The 23,461-nt window shown below is 48.9% G+C and overlaps 1 protein-coding gene across 1 annotated transcript in view; it reads left to right on the top strand.

Annotated features, from left to right (window-relative positions):
* Nucleotides 1-23,461, top strand: part of VAV2 (vav guanine nucleotide exchange factor 2) — a 130,598-nt gene that overhangs the window by 94,486 nt on the left and 12,651 nt on the right. Inside the window, exons 4-12 of the mRNA XM_017809922.1 lie at nucleotides 1,904-1,972; nucleotides 10,680-10,782; nucleotides 13,130-13,228; nucleotides 14,671-14,739; nucleotides 15,340-15,440; nucleotides 18,400-18,499; nucleotides 19,794-19,889; nucleotides 20,488-20,556; nucleotides 23,249-23,339. Of these exons, the coding sequence (XP_017665411.1) occupies nucleotides 1,904-1,972; nucleotides 10,680-10,782; nucleotides 13,130-13,228; nucleotides 14,671-14,739; nucleotides 15,340-15,440; nucleotides 18,400-18,499; nucleotides 19,794-19,889; nucleotides 20,488-20,556; nucleotides 23,249-23,339 (797 nt within the window). The remainder of the gene's footprint in view (nucleotides 1-1,903; nucleotides 1,973-10,679; nucleotides 10,783-13,129; nucleotides 13,229-14,670; nucleotides 14,740-15,339; nucleotides 15,441-18,399; nucleotides 18,500-19,793; nucleotides 19,890-20,487; nucleotides 20,557-23,248; nucleotides 23,340-23,461) is intronic.

Genomic DNA, 23,461 nt, shown 5'->3' with positions numbered 1-23,461 from the left:
GAGGTCGTGCCTTGTGGTGGATTTCTTTTTATTATTATTTTAACAAGTGGTGTTTAAACAGAGGTCACCTCTGAGTTCTCCTTCCTTGCTGGAGCTGTGTGGGGTGGTGTAGCCCTGCAGCAGCAGCTGCCATATCCCTTTGCCCCCCAGGGCTGAAGTCCAAGACTGGTTCCCAGTTCCATCATGTGCAGGAAGAGCTGGTGGCTTTTTTGCCTGTGCTTCACGTGGCTTTTGTATTTGTCACTAATCCCCAGGGGACAGCAGGAGTGAGGAAACACAGGTTTTGTAAAGATCCTCAGGATCTCAAACTGTACCTTTATGCTTTGAAGCTTCTCTCCAAAATGGTCATCCCCCCACACCTCACAGATACCTGGGCAGCTGTTTGTGCCAGATGTTGGGGTTTTGGGATGATCCTCTGATGGCACCTGCCTTGCCATGGGACTATGACAGCAAGCAGAGCCCCACCTGCCCTTCTACCCACAGCTTTCTTCCCTCCCCTGTTGCCACTTTGCACGTGGTTGGACACACCAGCCTTGGGTGCTCCTTGTTTCCTCTCTCAGAGGCACAGCAGCTGTGGTAGGTGGTGTAGCATGGAATGATTCTGCTCCGTGGCTGAGGTCACCGTGGCTCTTTTCCCTCCTGGACTCACCACCTGGCTGGGGTTTTAATTGAACTTGGTGCAGGTTTCAGCACTATTTCAAAATGCTTGGTCTGAAGCTGCTCACTGAAGGAAGGGTGAAGTGTAGCAGAGGAGAGAAAGCAAATTAATGCTAGAGAAAGGATCCAAAAATAGCAAATTTGGGGGCTAACCAGGCCATGTATTAAATCTTTCAGGAGAGGCAATCTATCATGAAACAAGGAAGGTGGGAGGGCAGAGGAGGGAATTGCTCTCGAGGGCAGTTAGACGTTCACATGTATCCAGTTTTGCTCCTCCCCAGCATCAGCATCCCATCCCTTGTGGCTCATGGCCTGGGGAACCCCACCTGCCTTCTCCTTGATGCCCAGGGGGTTGGAGCAAGCTGCCCTACTGCCACCCCTCCGTGTCCCTGTGCTGGGGCTGGAGCAAGGCTGGCTGTGCCCACGGGGACCCGCAGCCACAAGGTGCATCCAGCCCCAGCAGAGCCACAGCCCACCCTGGCCCCGTGCCAGCAATAATACATTGGGTTTAATTAAAACAGTATTTTTCATCTCCTTCATACGTTATTTGGTTATTACTTCAGAACGAGCCAAGGAATTCTTGTATTCCCCCCACTCCCTCCCGTGCTCTTTTAATCTGCTTTCTCCCCCCTTCCTTTTGCCCTTTTGCTGTCCTTTCCCTCATCCCCAGGGGTTTAACTTTTTTCAGCTGTCACAAAGTTGTTAAGATGAGGAAGCCCAGGGTTCATAAGGACTCATTCATTCCAGTGGGATCAGCTGTTTGCAGCAGTGGGAAGCAGCACGGTGTGTCCAGCCGTGCCTGGCTGACCAGGGCAGGAGCTCACAGGTGGGAAAGCTCCATGAGAGCTGGAGGAGGAGGTGTTTCTCCATTTTAACATGTCCAACTCCAGGCTTGAGTTACATTTCTGAGTTGTTTGTGCAGCACCAGCACAGCAGGAGCGGCAGCTCAGCCACGGGGGCTCTGAGGTGCTGTCAGACGATGCTGCTCCTCGTTTTGGGGCCCAGGTGCTCTCCTGTGCTCAGCCAGCCTCACCACCTGCTTTCTTGTCCTGCCGTGCCAGGGCTGCCTCTGGGAAGCAGTGTCGTCCTGGGAGCCAGTACCTCAACAGGAAAAAATGGATTTGCAATGCATATTTTGTTCCGAAACACCCTGAGCTCAGCGGGACGCTCAGGGCTGGGCTGAGTTCAGGGGATGTGCTGCGAGGGGTGAGGCACCAATAACACTGTCATTCCTTTCCTTCCCCAGGCCCTTCCCATCGGAGGAGACCACGGAAAACGATGATGACGTGTATCGGAGCCTGGAGGAGCTGGCAGAGTAAGTGGCCTCCCCTTCTCACGGGAGGGGACACAGAAAGGGAAAAGTTGCAGAGTATTTGCAGCAAAGGCAGATAAAATTTGACAGCGGGGCTCAGAGAGCTGGGCTGGCTGCTTTGATCCTTTTGCCAGGAGATTTTTGTGCTCTGACAATAGTCCATCTTTTCCCATGAAGAGCCCTGGGAGACATCACTTTTAATCAGGTTGAATTTATGAGGGGCTTGGTGGGGGGTGAAGGGGGCCAAGCCCATGGGATCCCCTCCGCCTCCTAAATTCCATCATTAGCTGCAAAACCTTGGGACATAATTTATCCTCTGAGCTGACCAAAGCCAAACCACTTGCTGGGAGTGGGGTACCTGTTGCTAACAGTGCTGGTTCCCCCTATGGCATTTTTTGGGCTGTGTGGGTGCTGGCACGTGGATCTGCATCCCCCATGGATGATTTTTGGACCACCTTAGGTGTCCCCAGGGCAATCACAGAATATTTTGGGTTGAAAGGGGCCTTAAAGACCACCTTGTTCCATGTCCCCTGCCATGGTCAGGGAAGCCTTCCAGTAGACCAGGTTGCTCCAAGCCCTGTCTAACCTGGATGCTTGCAGGGATGGGGCCTCAGGCCCCTCACAAGGGACACATCCTGCCTGTCCTTGGTGGTGTATTAGGACATGGGGTGATGCTGCTGGTGTGTCCTGTCTCTGTTTATCTTGTGTCTGTGTTTTGCTGCCCGTGGTGATGATATAACAGGCTTTTAAAATCAACCTTGAACTACAACATATACGGTGAAATGTGGGCACTATTGGAATTCGATGGCAGCATTCCCATCAGCCAGGGGTTTGCTTATGTGGAGCAGTCTGTTTCATGTGGAGGGATGGACTGTATGGGTGGATATATGGCTTTATACAGTTAAATATTATTGTTCCACAACATAAATAATAAGGCTCCTTAATCCAATGAGTTCCTTATGGCTTCAGTTATTACAAAAGTAAATCATAAATTACCAGTGGAGGGAATGGAGTCCCCTGGAATTCCCTGCTTGCTGTTGGCTCCCCAGCAGCTACAGTTTAATATAATTTTAACTTATAAAGGGATCCTTTCAAGAGCAACATTTTTTTCCGCCCCCTCTCCAAAAGTTCTCAAAATCCTTTTAATGCTAGGTTTTAAAATTCCTGCTTCTCACACATAGACGTGCTTTTAATTGGAGAGAGGTTTGTGTGGGAACTCACACACGAGTGCTGGTTGGGATGGCAGCACTCTCCTAGAAATGGGAGTTTTGGGATGGCATGCTCAGAGCTTGCAGCAGGTTGTTCAGTGCTGGAAGTGGGTTCCCAGTTTTAACTGCTGCCAGTGGTGCAGCTCCTGCAGGGTGTCTGGGTGGAAGCTTCCCAAACTGTTCCTCAGGCCTGGCTGTGAGTTTGTCCCTCAATGAGAGGTGCCCAAGTCAGATGACTTGGAGGTTTATTTCTGTTGATCGCCCTGTTCTGTCCCGGATCTTCTCCAACTTTTAACTTTCCCTTTTTTCCCGTTCTTTGCAAAATCCCCTTCTCAAAATCTTTAGCCAAGACCGGTGGGGAAAGGCATGTGTAAATCAGCACGGGGTTATTGCACCAATTCCTGCATCTGGACCTGCCCTCCTGGTCCTGCCAGGTTGTGCACGGAAACACGACCTACAAAACAGAGACGGAATTCACCCATAGCTGTAAAAACCCCAGAAATGCCCCTGAGAGCCCCTTCACACAAGTGTTGCTGCTCCAGCTGCCTGGAGTACATCAGCAATAGTCCCCCTTTCTCCCTTTGACAAGGAAACTTTTACTGGGATTTTGCTGGTCACAATGGTGGGTACTGGGCACCGCTGCTGGGCGCTGGCAGGCTGGGGCACTGCATGAGAAAGCTCTTTCTTAGCTCCTGCTGATCCTCCAAACAGCTGAACAAGGGCATCATTCACGAGCTGGGAGTGATTCAGTCCATCCAGCATCTTTGCATTTAGTATTGCTGATGATCCAGCAGCCTTGGGAAGATCTGAGTGCATACAAAATGCTTTATTGGAGGCGAGGAAGTGATTTTTCACAGCAAGCAGTGAAATGACCCAATGTGTGGAAGGAACTGCTACAATCCTGCCTGTAAAACCACCATGAGATGTGTCATCTCAAGGTTCCATCCTGCTGTCCCCACTGGCCTCAAAGGGCCAGGGTGTGGGTGAAGAAAAGCCCTGGTGGGCTCTGCACCATCAGCTCACCCCTGGGAGAGAGGAGTCTCTTCAGAGGGAGCTCTCTTTGGACACTGTGCTGCTGGGATAAAAAGCTCAGGATAAATATTGAGCTGGTTCTAACAAGACATTTTAGGGGTTGGTAAAAGAGATACTTTTTTTTTTTTTAAATATCGAAATGCTTCATTTCAACTCTTAAGTACTTAAATGGAGCAGTTTTGTGTTCCCCTGTTCAGATTTTAGGTGAATTTCTGTTCTGCAAAGCATTCAAAATATAGATGTATTGGTGAAGGAGAGGCTGATTTGGGAAGAGAAGGAACCAGGCTTTGTCCCCACTGTCCCCACGATGCTCTGAAGAGTGAGAACCTTCATCCTGACGACCCTCCCAGTGCAGAGGAGCCCTGGCAGCTGGGGACAAAAGTCAGTGCCAGGGCTGGAGAGGATCAATGGCAGTGCCACAAGGACATTTATGTGGGCTGCAGGAACAAGGTCTGTGCGAGCACAGCGTGTCTGTGGGGTGCAGGTGTGTATAAAGGATGTTTAAACCTTGATGACCCCATTGTTCTTTCACCTTTGGGGTGTTGCAGAGATGAATCCAAGCTCCAGGCAGCTCCCCAGCCCTGCGTCAGCCAGCCAGCAGATCAAGGCATGTAATTGCCTGGAAACAGCTATTTGGTTAAAAAAAAAAGAGAACAATTGGTGATGGAAAGGGGAAGGGAAACTAAAAGGCTATCAGGGGAGATAGGAAGTTCTCAAATTCCCTGTTTTCAGCCTGCTGGCCCCTCTCTTTGCTTTGCCATGGGCCAGATGGCAGCTTGCAGCAGCCTGGGCAGATGGTGAGGGCCGGACGGATGCAAGTGGTGCCTGATCAATACTGGGAGGAGCAGTAAAGGGACAATTGTCTTCTGCTGCCTGATTTATCTCAGCCTGCCCTAGTGCCAGACCCTAGAGCTGCAGCTGTTCTGGGGGGAGTTTGCCCACAAAATGAGCTGGGCTTTGCAACAGCAATACATGGGCTCATTCTCCATAGCCTGTGCCCCCAAAATCGGAGCAACCCTTGTCCTGGGGATGCTCCCACAGGTGTGCAGGGGTGTGAGCTGCTGCTTCCCACGAGGATATGGCTGCTGGGCACTGATGTCAGTGGGCAATTATCCGCCTTACTGATAAGCTTCTTCCTCGCCAATTGCTTTTCCATCCCTCTTGATGGCCCTTTCAGCTGCTCCTGACCATCCTGGTACCTCAGAGTTATAGTTAACATTTAACCTGAATTTTCTTTACTGCCACTTAAGCTCTCCCCAGTTATTTTGTCTCATTAAATTTATGAGAGTGATTAATCCTGGTCCTCTTTACAGCACCAGACCCTTCTTTATGATGAACCTTCTCCACTTCATGACACTGTCCCTCTGCCCTGGCACTAAGCCCAGCAGGCTTGGGTGGATTACACATAGGGCTGATTTTGGGTTGCTTGTTGGCTCTTGGAAGAGTTCAGAGTCAGACAGAAGTGCTGTGAATGATTTGATGTGAAACATTTAATTTGTGTAACTTTTACCTTTATTTTCTCCTTCAAATGTAATTTGTTTTGGGGAGAGAAGTTGTGGTGTTGCAGAAAGGACCAAGTGTTTTAGGCAAAGCAGCTGCCACCAAACTCTGTGCTGGAGCCAGCGTGTGCCCCTGGGGAGCTTCATCCCACAGCTCAGTGTCGATGTCCCCTGCTCTTGTTTTGAGCTGCAGTTCACTGAGGATTTATCCCCAACAAATGTATTGGGGATAGTTGTGTATTCCCAAACTTTATATCCTAGAAAAGGGGGGAAGTAGGTCTGCCCAGCCTCAGTTTCTCAAGTGATGCATCTCTTCTGGGCACAACCTCTGCCGACAACCTGCCCCCTGCCAACAGCTTCTCATTGAAGTTTCTCCTACTTCTTCCACTGCTGTCACCAGCTTTGCCCCATCATATCTCCCAAAATAGTGATGTGATCAGCAGAATTTCTCAAGTGCATTAAAAGAAAGTAACGGATAGAGGAGCCAAGGTGAGATGATAAGTTAGCTGCCACTTTTCTCATTATTTTTGCTGTGTTGGACAGACCACGCACGCCAGCCCATTAAATAAATGGTTCTGTAGTACAGGGCACTTGAGCCATAGCACTTGTAAATGTGTCTTTTCTTCTTTGTCACCCGTATTGATTTTTATACGTCCTACTTGTGCCTTTTCTAGGATCATATTATGTGCTATAACTGTGTGAGGCTCGTTCTTGGGATCATAATGTTCCCCTTTGATTGGGGAACGTAAGACCCAAGTAGAATAGATGGCAGAAGGCTTCCCTTGCTATTTCCACATGTGTATCTCCATCCAAGTACAATCTGGCTAATTAAACCCTGCAAGATCTCGAGTCCAGTGACTGCACATCTTGCACTCCTTCACCCTGAAACCTAAGCCTGCCAGATGTGCTGCAAATATAGGACTCTGCTTCTCCTCGTCTGATGGAGCCCGTGAATGAGGGGGTTGGTTGGATGGACTGTCTATTTATAGCTGTAAGTGCAGAGTAAGAATGAGAAAGTGGAGGATTACTGGGGCAGACTGGAGCCTTGCAGTTGCTGGGCAGCTGTCTCAGAGTCCCTGCAAATGCCCTCCCAACCTGGACCCAGTGGTGGCTCTGAGGTTTTCTGGCTCTTAACCTTGGCTACAGGGCTGGAAATTTGGGGTTATTTCTTGGTTGTCTTATTTTAGTTCCTTCTGTCCCCTCCTTCCCTTTCTTTTGTTGTTCCTGGTGGTTCTGGCTCTCCCACCAGTGTGGTTTGGACAGGGGTTTTGGCGCAGTGGGTTTGCCTTGAGAGCTTGTCCCTGCATTCCTGGGGCTGGTACAAACTCATCAGCTTCCCAGAGCAGCTTTTGTGGGTGAAGAGATTCTTCAGTGGCCCTCAAGTCTATCAGAGCTTCCCCACGTGTTTGTCCCTCACTCCAAGGCAGCATCCTGGCATCAGCCCCTCTGTTATGGGAGCTGCTCCTTGGCATGGCTGCTGCCTGCCTGGGAGGGTGTTCATACAGAGCAAGCATTGCCAGGGAGGCAGAGCTCAGCCAAAAGCACTGTTTTTGCCTGAAATTGCCTTAGATATGAAAAGCTTCATTCTTTTTTTGCTTTGAATGAGCTTTTCTGGCTCGGCAAGATGCTGCCATCCCAAAGCTGGTTACATCCATCCTAATAACAGTAATTGCAAATGCTGGCGTTAACTCTGAAGGGCGGATAAAATCCCTTTCCTAAACCCAGAGCTGTCAATGAATCTCCTAATCCAGGCAGTAGATCATGGGCTCTGATACCCACGGGTAACTCGCAGACTCTGCTGCTTTTATTGAAGGAGCAAATTGCTTTTCTTTGTGAAGAACGAGGTGAAGATCTGGCTTTCCTTGCTCAGGTTGTTCCATCTGCGCGTGACATGCTTGGGATGCCGAATTTATTGCCTGCATTTAGTACGCCCTTAGTTTGCCACTGGCTAAAATCACCCTGATGCCTGTTCCCTGTTTTGAGGACGGGGAGGGTGCGTATTTTCAACTCTGACAGACATAATGTGGAGACTGATGAAAATCAATATGTGCACAGCAGCGATTGTCAACAGCCGTGCGGCACCGTTGGAGCTTGGCTGCTCACAGTCTGCTCCAGGAGAGGTTAATCCACACGGTTTACTGCTCTCCATAAAACTGGCAGCCTCTGGTGTTTCTCAGGGATGTACTAGGAATGTGTTTTAATAAATAAGAGTCTGCTGGACAAAGGTATGGTTTTAATACCACCACGGCTGTCGGGTTTGAGCATCTCTAGTGTCTCTCCCCGAAGCTCTGAAGTGGAAGTGTCTTTCTAGATGGCCCCAGGACAAGGGAGTTGTTCCTGGTTTTTGTGTGAGGCCAGAAATCGGTGTTGGGAAGGGCTTGTGCTGATGTTGATGAGCAGGAAGGAGTGGAGCAGTAGGGCTCAGCCCCTTTGTTAGAGCAGTGAGAGTAGCAAGGTGCTATCAGGATGTGACCCCTTGTGATAAGTGCAATGTTCATGTCTTGTGACTGTTGGCAGTTCTGTGGGCAAATCTCCTGTGTTGACCCTTGGTAGGCATTCCTGCCCTTTTCCTGGTGGCCTGGAGGAGCTCTGGGTAGGGCCAGGCTGGACCAGGTACATGGGGCACCCATCCTTCTGCAGGCTTGGTCCAGGAAGCCTGATTGAGCAAAACCCCTTCAGCATGTCACACTGCCACCTGGATTTCTCACAGTGGTGTCCTGGTGTGTCCCCACCACAGTCCAGAGCTCATGGCTCCTTGGAGGGGGAGAAAAGGAGAACTTGTCCAGGCTGGGAACAGCAGCAACAGGCTTAGAATGGGTCCTGCTGGGGTTTGAGGCTTGGACCTGGCACCTGGTTGTGTAGGTGCGCTGAGAGAATGTCCAGGTGATGCTCAGGACACAGGGCTTCCCAGAGACACCTCAGGATGCCTCTTCTCCTTCTGCACGTAGCCCAAAGCAGTTCCTGGGTGCTCCCATGTGGATGGTGATGAGCATCCACGAGGCCAAGCAGGCTCTGCTCCAGCAGCAGCGTCACCGCAGCACTCGCCTGGTCGCGTCACACCCAGCCGGGCTCGTGCTCGCGACGTTAACGCAGCCATACGTCCCTAACGACCCTGGAGCCAGGGAAATGATGTATGGAGAGACAGCCAGCAATCCGAGAGGTGCAGGCAGGAAGATTAATCAGGAACTGGGAGTGACTCGCTCTGGATAAGGAGTGGAGCGGAGAATATAAATATTGGTACAGATAATAACGGCGACGGCGACGCCTGGGAAGGGGAAGATGGATCACCAGCTATTAGTGGGCATTATTGCAGCAGCTGCAATGCATCACTCTGGAAGAATGGGATGGCTACATCAAGCCAGTGTATTTATTTAAAATCCCCAAACTTTTATTAAATAAATCTGTTTTGTAAAAATAGAAGGGACCGTATTTAGCGAAGAAATAAAGCCCAGTTTTGCAGGCAGATGTGCTCTGCTGCTCCCTGCTATATAATATAGAGATGTCGAGTGTCACAGTTTGAGCACAGCTTTACACCTAAATATATTTGGGTGTAATTAATACCCCTGTTGAAAGAGACAGCTCATAAAATATGCGAGTGCTGTTTGATATTCCAGTGTTTCACACTGTCCTGATCCTGTGGGATTGACTTCAGTGGGAGCCGTTAGCAATCAGCACCTGTAGATCTAAGTGCTAGAGTTATTATTGTTAATTGGTATTTATTGTGGGTTGAATTTTCAGAGGTATTCTAAGACCGATGAGCCCCTGGGAGGGGTGTGAAGGCTCAGATGACAATTAATTACTGAACACCCTCACCTTTAATACAAATTGGGCTCTGCATCTCAGTGATGCCTTCAAAGCCTGTGTGTGTGCAGGGCCAGCTCCAAAGTGATGGGGCCAGCTCTGAAAATGTGACATTTTGCTGCTTAATTTTTCTCTGATGTAAATATTATTATTGGCCTCTGCTCAGCATTGGGGCTGAGCATCACCAAGCTGGGCATCTGGCGAGATTGCTTTATGGTGGTCAGGAGAGTCTCCTATTCCTCTGGGAAATGCTGGATTAAAAATCACTCAGTTGCCCATTAGGGCAGGGATTGGGCTTTATGGGAGTTGGTGCATCTCCCAGAAGAACTGGATCCAGAGCTTTTAAATCTGGAGGTGATGCCCAAGGCTGGAGGCAGCTGCCTGGTCCAGGCATTGCTGTGGGTCCTGCACAGCCTGGGGTGTGGGTTCATCAGGACTGGGAATGCTTCTATGGACTGCACAGAGCCATCAGATGATTGTTTAGTATCTGCTCCTGCTCTGAATGGGCTCCTATGGCAGTTTTTCAGCCCTGACTTGGAGAGGGGGTGGTTTTTTGGCACAAAGGAAACCTCTTAGTGAGAAAAAGCCAAACCAGATTAAGAGTGAACACAGTGCCTTAAACAGACCAACCCGTAAAGTCCATTCTCTGAGTATAATATAGTTAAAGTCACTGATGCAAGAGCTGCTCCTGGTCCTAAATAGGAGCTGAAGAGGAGGCCGTGGGCACCTTTGGAGGCAGGTGGAGCTGGACCTGGTCATGCCAGCGGCACAGATGGTCCCACTGGGTGCTTGGCCAGCGGGTCCAGCTCGGCTGGGCCGATTAGCACCGAGCAAAAGCTCTGTGGGGGCAGAGCTGGCAGCCCGTGGTGGAGTGGGCATCGCGGGCACGCTTGGCACGGGGCTCAGAGCAGCTCTTGGCTGTGATCCCCGCTCGTGTTGAGCAGCGTTTTGCCTTTTCCAGCCTCCAGCGAGCGGAAAGAGATGTGCAGCAGGCACTGATCCGGGAAAACCAGAGAGCGTGGACTGAGCGCATCAGTGCTGTGGGCCAGGAGAATTTTCTTATTGTGGTTCTCCCCCCTGCTCGGTGTCAGAGCTGTTGTTGGTTTGCCTGATCAAGTGACAGTGAACATCCCCTCGTTATTATCACTGACTTCTCTCTCCTCGTTCCAGCGAGCACGATCTGGGGGAGGACATTTATGACTGCGTCCCCTGCGAAGATGAAGGCGATGATATCTACGAAGATATCATCAGAGTGGAAGTTCAGCAGCCCATGGTAACAATTTATCTGCGTTTTTAAAGCTACACCTTGATGGGAGGGGGAGGGAGGGGGATTTAATTAAATAAATTACTGTCTGCCAATGGCAGGTGATGCTGCAGGGAAGCGAACCACTCTGTGTTGCTCCTCAAAACTGAGCTGCCTTGCAAGTGGTAAAAATAAGCGGAGCTGGGATGGCACTGGCCCAGAGGGGGTTCTCTGAGGAGTTTCCCAGCCCATCCTGTCATCTGAAGGAGTTCAAGGAGGAGGAAGGGAAAGGGAGACCTAATAAGCCCTAAAAGATAAGCTAAAAATAGCAATTTGCTGCTGAGCCAAGGCAGCATGTGTCACTGCAGCCCTTCTGGGGAGGGGGAGTGTGGGAGCTCTCCCTGCTCCGTCAGCCAGATGTGCCATGTCTGCCACCGGTATTTTTAGATCGGGGCGAGCACTGACAGATCTGTGTGGGGGATCCAGCACTTGTTTATGCCTGCTGCTGCCTCCTACCTGGGTGTCTCAGAGCAGGGAGGTGTTTACAGTGGAGCTTTCTGGGGCAGCAGGGACCCATGTGGCTTTAGGGACAAGCAGCCATCCCCTTTTGTCACCTCTGAAAACCTCTTGATGATGGGGAAACCTGAGTGTTGAGGTATGTGCAGCCTCATGGAGGGATGTGCGTTAACTCCAAGGGCTCTGGGGCAAATACCCCACTCCATGGATGAGACAGGGAGGTAATGATGGCCCTTGCACCTCCCCAAAGATGCCCACAGCCACCCTCACTACCTGTGTCCCCAGCACTGCCCTGGCTTCTGCTGGTGCAGAGCTGGAATGGACCTTCTCCAGAGTGTGACCTTCCAAATTTTCTCCCAGCCTCCAATATCTGCCACCCTCAGGCTTTGTTCAGACTCTAATTACTCTCTCCTAGCGCAAACAGCACATACCTCCCCGTAACAAAGCAGGATCAATGGATAAGTTCACTGATCAATTAAATCCCTGGAGCAGGGCATGTGGCTGAGCCAGATGAGGGGCTGGAGCCTGAGAATGCAGGGCTGCATCCGTGGAACCTGCCCAAACAGCCGAGCAACGTCCCTTGACTCCTTCCCTCTCCCAGTTTGGCTACGAGTGGTACAGAGATCGTGATGATGGTGTTTGGGGCGTTTTATCCCTTCACACCTTGTCTGCAGCCAGAGGAGCTCCCTGTGCACTGAAACCCTGTCTGGATCAAGGAGTTGGGCACAAAATATTCCCAGTGATCCCGCCAAAGCGCTTGGAGCTGTTATGGATGCTAGTAGCAATGCTGAAGTCAGCACAGCTCGCTGGTGTTTTTAGCAGGTTGCCATCAGTTGCAGAAGCCATTTGGCCCAAGAACAACCCCTTGGGAAGGTTCTGGTAGGAATTTCTTGCATAAATAGCAAAAATGGGGGGAAGCTCCAGCAACCAGGTAGTACAGGATTAGGATCAGTGGAATTGTCAGTTTTTCACTGTCCCCTCTGTGATGTTTTATGATTTCTGCTGAGCAGTGATGGAGTCGAGGGCTCTGACTCTCTTTCCCTCCCTTTCCCTGAGCAAAAGAGTGGTTTTGGTATGAACACCCACATATCCGCCAAAACATTGATTTTCTTGTAAGATCTGTTGCAATAGCAAGTGTGCAATGCTAATGGCTTCTTGTATTTCTGCATGCTTCAGATTAGATATATGCAGGTAAGATGCATTGATTAAAATACTGGGTTTCATCCAGCTGATAGGTCCGAGCTGCGAGTTCTAAGGGGGTGGACAGAGGGTGTCTTTTCCCGTGCATGATCCATAAAACCCCATCGCTGAATCACCTCCCAAATTCAGAGCCTGCCTTGCCAAGTGCAGCAGCTCCCAACACGTGTTCTCAGCTTTACAGATGTCAGAGCAAGAGAAGTGACTCCAGGAGTTGGGGCTTTGAGAAAAGCACGTTTTATCAGATTTGACCTAAAATCATAAGAATTGGCAATCCTGGCCAGGGATTTGTGTAAATCTAACATATTATTTATGACCCACTTAGGCTCTGTTGTGAGTTTCATCTTAGGCAAAAAAAAAAAATAGAGAAACTCAGCCTTTATCTCTTATTATTCTTCTTTAGCTGATAGTCTTTGGTGATGTGGTTATAATAAATGCAAAAAATGGAATGCTTGCCATGTTGAAACATACTTAATAATACAGCCAGGGTTCCTTCTTATATTTTTTGCATAAGAATAGTTCCCTTTAACATAAACTAGTAGTGGTGCTCTCCTGATTTTCCAAACTTGTGCTTGTTTGCTGTCACTGAAGGCTGAACTGGATCAGCAGGTTGCTGGCCCACCCAGAAGAGTATCTGACCACGCGTTATTTTTGCTTTTTCTAGAAAATGGGAATGACAGAAGATGACAAAAGAAATTGCTGCTTGCTAGAAATCCAAGAAACTGAGGCCAAATACTACAAAACACTTGAAGATATAGAAAAGGTAAGAACTGAGCCATCTTTTCCATACCGTGGCCTTCCCCCTCGCCCCTTGATCTCGCGTTAATCGTGTTAGTTCTTGCTCTGAGGGCTGGCAGATGTGAGCGGGCAGGATCAATGCACTCGCACGTAAAATTGGAGAGAAGGGAGATCCAGAAAAGCCAGGCTGACAAGCACAAATGTGCAGCCTGTAACTGTAGGAGCCAAACAGCATATTTTTTCTGATTGCTGCAGATTGGAAATAAGCTGAAAACCCCCTACCCCGGGGTAAGAGACTCCAGTTCCTCACTCAGCCAGGCCAGGCTCGCCGATAAGAGCAGTGTTTGCAGATATCTTATCGCTCCGATTGCTACGGAGTAATTTCTTTATTCTGGGTGCTTTTCAAAAGTGCTGAAGCTGTGATGACTTGTCATTGAAACTAATTGGATTAAAAGAAACGTTTTGCTGCTTAAATTCACGGGTTTTAATTGGTTTTGATAAATGATTGTCGTGCCTTTCTTTTAAATAAAAATAAAAGTGAACACCTCAGCAAGACGGTGGAGTCGTGGATGCGGCGGGAGCCTGGAGGTGGTTCCTGCTCCCAGGAAAGCAGCAGGAGTGGAGAACAATAGTGAAAATCAAGCTGCCATTTCTAATCACCCTAATGCTTTTGTTTCCTCCCCTTCTGCAATTATTTCCCTCTGAAAGTTCCCGCAAAGAAACCATGAACAAAATTGGCACGATGGAATAACGCTTCCTATTTTCCAGGAAAATGTCCCAACATAATGTCATTTATGTTGGGACATTTGTTCCTTGAACCAGCCCTCTGGTTCAGCCTAAAGGAAGAGTTAAATTATTGCTTTGATATCAATTTAAAAGGCTTGTGAAGGCTTAGCAGGTTCTGGCGCTGTTATGAGCAGAGGGTTCTGTCTTTGGTGTGTTACATCAGGGGTTTTTTTGTGGTTACAAGTCATGTAGATGTTTCTATTAATATGTATTTGTTCAGAAACGCATTTCCGATGTAATCACATCATTGGTGTGTTTTCAAGGGCAAAACTCTAGTGAGATAAAGAGCTGGAAAGATGCTTCAGTGCAGCCAAGGACTGCAGTGAGGTGAAGCAGCTGAGTGCATTTATTTAACCCTCCTCCCATGGGTTTAGCAGGGGAGGGGTCCTGCACCCACCTATGGGTTGGGATTTTGCACCTTCCCAAGCCTGGAAGTGCTGAGGGAGCCAAGGGGAGCTGAGGGGATGATGCACCCATGGAGATTCCTGCCTCCCACTTGGATCCTTGGCACAGCCTGGTTGTTCTCTGCCTTTGCAAGTGCTTAAATTCATTAAAACCTTGCTTTTCCCTGTCCAGGTAAATTCAACTGGTGAAGCAGAAAAAAAACACCTCTCTTGCACAACCCCCTTCTTGTTCCCTCCTCTCCAGTATTTCAATCCCTTTTCCATCTCCCTCTTGCAGAACTATATGAACCCCCTGAGGCTGGTACTGACTCCCCAAGACATGGAAGCTATTTTTATCAATTTGGAGGTAAGGGCGTGGACTTTGTGGTTTAAATCTTTGTTTTCTTCAAGGCAGCTCAGCCCTCTCCCTGTTTAAGAGAAGGTTTTCCCATTTCCTGTTAGATCTGTGCATTCACCTGTGGAGGTTCAGCCCTTCGTGTGCTGTGGAGCTTGAATGAGTTTAGGAGATATTCTTTAACACTCAGTTTTAGAGCTGGGGATTATATGAACTCTAGGTAAAAAACCAGTTCTATCCAGTGGATGTTCTGGGGCTGGGGCTGTGGATTTTAGCTGATTTAGGTGGTTTGGGCACATTGTGATGAAGGGATTTATTTCTATGCTGGCTTGCACAGAGTCTGGGTCAGAACCTGGTGTATCATCTGCACCTTCCATCCCATTTCCTCCTCTCTCCTTATCCTGGGGCATTTATCACTGTGTAACCTCTGATGGAATTACACTCCCATATTCCAGGCCATTCAGGGCTGCGTTCCACTAGAACAACTTTCTTTAAAAACAGCTAAAAGAGGAAAAAAACTGCCTGATGAAGTAGTGAATGTGCATTTCTTTAGGCTCTGTTTGCCCACTTGCTTTGAATGTGTTTAAAGTATTGACTGTTTCTTTGTTTTAGGACCTAATTAAAGTGCACTTCAGTTTCCTGAGAGCCATCGATGTCTCTATGATGTCTGGAGGAAGCAGCCTGGCAAAAGTGTTTCTGGAATTCAAAGAGAGGTACAGGAAACCTGGGCTTCAGGCAGGTCCAGTTTTAACAGATTTGGGTTAACATTTGCAGGGCTCATCCCCAAGATTTGAACAGAGCCCTCTGTTGCTCTCTACCTTCTCACTCTCTACTGCTGCCTGAAAGGAAGTTGTAGCCAAGTGGGGATCTGTTTTTTTTCTCAAGTAACAAGCAATAGGACAAGAGCAAGCAGCCTCAAGTTTCACCAGGGGAGATTTGGATTGGGTATTAGGGACAATTTCTTCACTGAAAGGGTTGTCAAGCACTGGAGCAGGCTGCCCAGGGAGGTGTTGGAGTCACCATCTCTGCAAGCATTCAGAAAAGGTGTAGCTGTGGTGCTCAGGGACGTGATTCAGTGATGGACTTGGCAGTGCTGGGTTAATGGTTGGACTCGATGGTCTGAGAGGGCTTTTCCAACCTTAATGATTCCCTGATTCTAGAAATCCCTGTCACAGCAGACCAGGTTTGTATCCTCTGCATCTAAATGCTGTCAGGCAGCTGAAACATCATTTGGTGCTGACACTTAAGCAGCCAAATCCAGCCACAACCGTGTCAGGCTGCCCAGGGCAGAGGCTGGAACATCTCCCTTGTGACCAGCCAGGCCCCGTCATGTAGCTCCTGTGGATCCTTGTTCCTGCAAGCCCCTGGCTGCACCTGGATTTCTCTGGGCTCAGCATCTCATAACAGGCTGAATGTACAATGTGTTTACGGGGACATATCGGAGGGGATAAAGTTTGGAATGCTACAATTGTGGTGAACGGGAATGGAGTAAAACCTCACTCAGCTTCAAGGGTTTAGTGTGGTCTCCTGCAAGCAGCAGTGGGGCTCTGAGGGCCTGTGATGTGGTGGGATGACTCCTGTGAAGGGGAGACTTGGCTCTTGTTAGATCAAAGTGATTCCTCACTCCAAAAAGTCACCTCGTTGGCACCGCACTTGTCCCGCACCTCTGGCACGATGAATAAATGTAAAAGTGGCTTTTTTCAAACAGAATAGATTCTGTGTTTTGGCAGCTGCAAGCAGGAGCACCCCAGAACACAAAGATAAGGTTAATAAAAGCTTTTAATATCCTTAGTACTAATCAAAGGGTGATTCATTGTGGAGTCGTGCCAGGGCGTTATTTCACTGTGATTAAACCAGTGTCTAGACACAGAAATGCCATTCAGGAGTCAATAACTCCAGGAATACCATCTGCAGTAATAACACACCATAAGGTCAGGTTTTCCATCATTCTCAGGGCCTCTTTGTACAAAGGGCGTTTTTTCTGGATTAAATAAAAAAAAAAAGTTTCCAGAGAAGAATGCAAATAATTTTAAAACACTCATAAAACTCACTAAGGTGATTTTGATCTCCTAATTCCTGGCTCGGCTCTGTGCATGCTGGTGCCATCCTGGGGACAGAGCTGTGCAGGCAGGGAGCAGGGATTGGACAAGGGAGTTTGGAAGCAACTTCTTGAAGGACCTAAAAGGCTTGGAAAGATGTGAGTGAAGGAGCCAGACTGACAGCTGCGAGGTGGTGGCAGCGGATCTGGAGCTGTGTTCAGTCCGTGGGAATTTTGGGGACCTCACTTGCTGTTCAAGGGGAGTTTTGACTTGGAGAAGACCCCAGAACAAGAGTCTTGGGGATGAAGAGTGTGGAGCAACCTGATCTAAATATGCAGAGTCCATTCCTACAATTAGGAAAGGCGACAGTTCCTCATTTTACAGCAAGGAAACGGGTGCAGGAGGAGACAGTGAGTTCACTGGGGAGACAGTGTTGCCCCACCAAGAAGGGAACGTGGACCTCCAGAGTTCCTGCTTGGTCCTTATATGTAAGACCTTCCTCCATCAAATATATCCATGACAAATAGTTCTCACTTCCCTACACATCCTGGGAGACATTCCGGAAAAATGATGCATTGCTCTTCTGCTTTGCGGGTGTTGGTTTTTTTTAAGGAAATAGTTTGTAAATCTCCTTCTCTGAAAGCCAGAGGTTTGAATTTATGCTCCTGAAGCCTCTTTGAAACTCCCCCGGCGCTGGCAAGGTAGATATTATTGTGCATGTTCAGAAGTTGTCAAGGGGAAAAGGCAGGAGAATAATCTGTATTGGCTGTGGCTTTGCCGGGGACTGTGGCTTCATAAATCTCTCTATTCAGTTCCCTGCTGGGGTCTGAGACTCCCCTATTTAGGGAGCGACGCTGGGTCAGGTGCTCCCAGGTTGTCTCCATCGAGAGATGAGGCCCTGAAATAATGGATGAGTTGCAGTGCGTGATGGAATATGTGTCTTATCAGCAGCAGAACAGTTAACGGCCAGGAAGGGGGAGAAAACCCAAACCTGTCACGCAGGATTAATGAGAGAAGTGAGGAAAAAGGGGGAATCCATGGCAAAACTGCTCTGTTTTGTCAGGTGTTTAAATTTATAGCCCGGGGTGTCCATACAGAGCTTCACTGTTTCCAAAGGCTGTGACAACCTTCTTTTCTCGGTGACCCGTTCTCTTGATCTCTAGGTCCCTGTGGCGCATCCTGCAAGAAGCAATGAGCTCTCTGAAATGTGTCATAGAATCATCATAGAATCACAGAATGGTTTGGGTTGGGAGGGACCTTGAAGCTCATTCAGTTCCAATCTCATGCCGTGGGCAGGGACACCTTCCACCAGCCCAGGCTGACAGGAGTGGAGGGGTGAGCCATTGTAGATCCAAAACCAGCCTCCTCTGGCCACTCAGCCCCTTCTGCTCATCATGAGCTGAATTATCCCACAGGCTCCTACTCTGGAGACTTCTGAATATTTAAGTGTGGAAGATTTAAGTGTTAAAAAGCCGTGCAGTAAAGGAGTGTTAATACTTTGCTATGAGTTACCTGGAGGATTAGCTGTTTGCCTTGTTCTTTCGCTGTGTCCACGTGCATATGTATCTTTTATAACAGGTTATAACTGCCAGCAAGTGTTTCTGATTAAATCTGTGATTTTCCCCCTCTCCAGGCTGCTGATTTATGGCAAGTACTGCAGCCACATGGAGTATGCCCAGAACACCCTCAACCACCTCCTCGCCAACCGGGAGGACGTCCGGCAGAAGGTGGAGGTGAGTGGGCAGGGGGCACTGGGGGCAGAGTGTTGCCCCCCTTCCCCTTGTCAGGGGTTTTGGAAGGACTTGCTGGAGCCAAGAATGCTGTGTTGGGAATGTTTGAGTTAGCAAAGAACAGAGGGATGTGAGAGTGTGTCTGTGCTGCTCAGAGAAGGAGCAAAGCTGGGGGGTGTCTCGTCCTGATCCCCTGTTTGCCCCTTCATCTCCTCACCAGACACACACTCTGTCCTTCCTGCCTGAGTTTATCCAAGTTAAAACAAACTAGTGACTTCATTTGAGTGGGACAGGCTGGGACAAGTTCTTTGAAATGTGCAGGGAGACCCAAATGCCCCGAGCATCCCCAAGCCAGGAGCCACATGGTTTCCCAAGGTCACCAACAGCATCAGGGACCATCAGAGGTGAACCCAAGTCCCCAGGCGAACACCCGGATTACCGCCCTGTCCTCCTTCCACAGCATAAAGACTTAGTGTAAATAGGGGCTGATCCAGATATTAAATGAATCAAAGGAGCCCCAGAAGGGAGGCATTGTTTGAGCTGCTGGTTTTTACCCAGCTTTAATTCCTGCTTTGGTCTTGATGCTAATCGGAATTTGCCGGGCTGTCTGTACACGTTACCTCCCGTTCCGCAAACACTCTTTGATTTTCCGTGTAAACCCAATTCAGGGGTAAAACTGCATTTAGGAGTTGTTTAAAACGTGTTCTTCGGGCCTTTAATAAAGCCAGTGGCTGTAGCATCCAGCTGCTCCTGTGCTTTTCCTTTCTCTCCCTCCCTGGGAACACAGAGGGTCTCAGGCAGCCGAATCACGTTATTTGAATGGGTCTGGGTGAAGGTAATGGTGGCAAAACTTCCTGCAACCACATTAGCTCATCTTAATGACTTAATGCTCACCAGCGACGCCAGAGCCACTGACTGCGTGCTCCCTGCCAGCCCCTCACAAATAAAACACATTAGTTCAGCCCAGCCAGGAGGTGGGTGAAGTTAATGTGTTTCATTTGACATTTCCCCAGGTCCGGGAGCGTTCGTGTGCTCCCCTAATGAGCAGCATCTCATTAAGCTGGAGTAGCTCAGTTGCATGAGAATGCCTGTGTTTTAGGGTCCAGCCTCTGGGTTTAATTCCTTGATAACCTCCATGGTGGGAGCCCCGGCCCTGGCTGGGTGCCTGCAGGGACCACGAGCCTGTGGGCATCAGGACTGAGTTTACAGAAGCCAAACGAACAACCACGGGACAGGGGAGGCTTTGTCTGGGGGGAGCCATTGTTTTCCCCAGCTGATTTATTGATCTCTTTGCTAGGAATGCACACTAAAGGTCCAGGATGGGAAATTTAAATTGCAAGATCTGCTGGTGGTTCCAATGCAGAGAGTTTTGAAATATCATCTCCTGTTGAAAGTAAGTTTTTCAGCACTGGCATTTCTCTCCAGCTTCCCTTCTCCCTCTCTGTAACATCTTTCAGCTCTTTGAGTGGAGAGTGAATTGTTGCCAAATGCAGAGGGAGGTTTGGAGTTTTTTCCCCTTCAAATGATATAATTACTGAAGCTCCTTAACACGACATAATAATATTTGTACCATCTCTTAAAGTACGGTGACCTAGGGTAATTCTGCACTTGTTAGCCACGAGAGGCAGTTAATGAATATAAAATAAGCTTGCATATAATCTGATTATGTGTGAAATTCTGCCCGTCAACTCTGTGTAACAGATCTCTCAAGCACCAGCTGCTTGGCATGTTCCCTGTCCTATGGCCACAGCCGCCTGCCCAGGCATCCCTGCCACCTCCCAGGCATCCCTGCCACCTCCCAGGCATCCCTGCCATCACCCAGGCATCCCTGCCATCCCTACCATCACCTAGACATCCCTGCAGCCACCCCGGCGACCCTGCCACCGCTCAGGCAGGTGCCTGTGGTCAGAGCCTGTCTGGTGCAGGCAGGGTCTGCACAGTTTTCCTAGCACCTCCAAACTCTTTATTTTTATTTATTTATACTTTTTCAGGAGCTGCTCAGCCATTCCTCAGACCGACCAGAGAAGCAACAGCTGAAGGAGGCTCTGGAGGCGATGCAGGTACAGGAGGATGAGAGTGGCGGTGGGGCAGTGCTGGGCTTGGGGTGCAGCAGAGCCTGGAACCCCTCTGCTCTGTAAAACAAAAACTAAGACAGCAAAAACCAAACCATCCTGCAGCCTGAGGGAAGGCAGCACCTCCTCCTTTTGGACACACACGTGTGTATTGATTGCTGTTTGATGAGATGGCTTCACAGCAGATCTGGAGTCCTCGCTGCCGTCTCCCTCCCGAGGCAGCTGAGGGAAGCTGGTGTTTGTTGACAAGTTACGACTTCTCACTGATTGCTATTGTGTGTAAAGAGGCCGTGCCAGATCCGGCTCTTGTTTTTGCTGGGAGGGATCTGGAGGAACTCCAGACGCATCAGCAAGTCGGGGAGTATTGCAGAAATGGGAGCCTGTGTGTGCGGAGCGTTCCCTGTGTGCTGTTATCCAGGTGCTGGGTGGGAATCCTTTTATCCAAGGAAATTTTTCTGTTAAGGGGAAAATGCTCTTTCAACAGTTGAAGGCTTCTGGTGTCAATGTTTTGCTTTGTTTAAAGTTTTTTTAGAGCTTTCAGCTGAAACCCCCAAAATCTTGGGAAAACCATCAGCGACAACAACAAAAAAATCATAGGGTCACAGGATCATCCAAATGTTTTCTGACTGGGATATGTACCCACACACACACAGACTCACACCAAGGGACCATCAGCAGCAGAACCTGAATTGAAGATGCTCATTAACTCCAGATTTTCTCTCTGGAGAGCATCTCAGGATTCATCCCAGGGTTTGCTCCTGTGTTCATGGTCACTCTGTTTTCTATCTCTGAGCCGCAGCTTTTGTAATATCCCTGCATTTCCTGGCACTTACATAAGTTGGGTGACCTTTCCAGCCATTATCCCTCCAAGCCCGGGAGTCCAGAGCTGATATGTGGGTCACGTTAGCGTTCAGGTTGTTTGAAGGACGTTGCATTCACAGCCCTCTCCTGCTCTGTGGCCTCAAATGAACGCTAAACCTGGTGACAGCAGTTAAACCCTGCTTATGGCCTCATCATCCAGCACTGCCAGCACCACTGCTAATAAATAAATGTATATATGCTCTGGCTGTGCTGCAGACTCAGCATTCCTTGCAGGAAGCTGCCGATAGCCATCAGGGAGGTTTCTCTCTTCTTCTCCCCATCGCCAGGAGAGCGCGGGTGCAGTTCCGACCGCGCTGGGCTCGGCGGGGGCATCGGAAGCCATTCAGTTTGGTTTTAATTGATCTGCAAACCAAGGCTTAACCTCCAAGTGATGTTTTTCATCACAAGTCCAGCCTTACTGTCTGCTGTGCTGGCAGGCAGCAGACACTGCTGCTGTCTGGGGTGAGAGCTGTGCAGGGGGTGAATAGAGCAATGTTTCCCAAAGTGATTCACTTCCCTTTTATTTTGCATGAATAGTTGTTTGTGCAAGGCAGGGGTAGGATTTACACAAAAAAAGTTGTTTGTGATGGTGGTATTTGGTACAGTTACCAATCCTCTGTCTGAGAACGCAGAACCAAATCCCCAGGTGATGGTGGGACAGCGCAATTCCCAGTGAAATCCTACAGCCCACATTTGTGTATTGTTGTTTCAAGTTGTGGTTGATCCTGGGATTGTGTTTCCCCTGTTCAGCAGGAGGGAGCTGAGGTCAGTGCTCAAGCATGGTGGAGGATACTGCTTCATAAGGCTTTTGGTTGTGTCATTTCCCATCTCCATCCCTGCCACTGCCCAGTGGGGTGTTTGTGATGTTATAAGTATTGTCACGTAGATATGTGATTATCGTCTGTGATTAACCCATCTTCTCTTGGGAAGCTGAGGAAGGTCTGACCCAGAGGGGATGTCTTAAAAAATCCCATGTTTGGATCTAATGCAAGTTGACAAGAGCTGTTGTTGAGGGCAAGGAGGGAGCAGATAAGAAGCAAACAGGCTCTGAAAGGTGTAAGGAGTTCTTTTAGTAGAAAGATTGGGTTCCTTCTCTTTGGTGGATCAAAATTTGGATAAGTGAGGAATTTTTGAGGGCAGAACAAGCTCCATCAACCATCTCCTTGTTTTACAACACAGCCTTTGTGTGGTGGGAGATGTTGGAGCCCAGAAGTGCTGGAGGTGGGGATACTCTTGTGGGATGTCCCGGGAAAGACTGAGCATGAAGATCCCAGTGCTCTCACCAGCTCAGGTGCGATCTGGAGCACCCAGGGAAAAGAGCTGGAAGCAAGAGAGGCAGAGCCAAGTCAAATCTGTTCACAGCTAACATGCAGCCAGGTGTCCAAAGCAGTTACTTTACAGACATGGATGTTTTGACAGCAGAGACTGGCTCGCGGCTTTCGTATCTGGGGGGATGTAGGGAATTACGGTGATGAAAGGTGGGAAGGAAGGATGCTGCCAGGCAGAGGGGCAAGGCAGGGGGTGCCTGGCTCAGGCTCTTAGCAGGTAACAGCCACAGGCTGGGTTTGCTGTGCTCCACTGGGTTTATACATTGCTATGGATTCATGCATTGCCATCTTCTGGGAAATGGAAAACATTGCAGCAGCCGCCTGGCTCAGCAGTGGGAGCACCAAGAGCCTGTGCTCAGGTGTCCCAGGCTGCTGTGGGGTCCTGCTCAGACTCCTCAGGGATTCAGGGAGCCATGCTCGTGGGGGTCCTGCTCAGGTAGGGTACTATTGTCATCTGAAAAATAAAAATATATCCTCACTTTTCTTTGAAGGACTTGGCCATGTACATCAATGAAGTAAAGAGGGACAAGGAGACTTTAAAGAAAATAAGTGAATTTCAGAGCTCTATAGAAAACCTGGTAAGTTGAAAAATCCTCTTGAACCCAAATTAATTTTATTATTATTAACATTTTTACTTTTTTTTTTTTTGGTGCAATTATTACTTATTCTGGTATACTACCCAATGTGTTTGGGCACTCCCTTGT

The sequence above is a fragment of the Lepidothrix coronata genome, unplaced genomic scaffold (assembly GCF_001604755.1).
Source record: "Lepidothrix coronata isolate B3197 unplaced genomic scaffold, Lepidothrix_coronata-1.0 Scaffold28, whole genome shotgun sequence".
NCBI lineage: Eukaryota > Metazoa > Chordata > Aves > Passeriformes > Pipridae > Lepidothrix > Lepidothrix coronata.
Note: the sequence above shows the minus strand (reverse complement) of the source record. Positions and strands in the feature narration are given on the sequence as shown.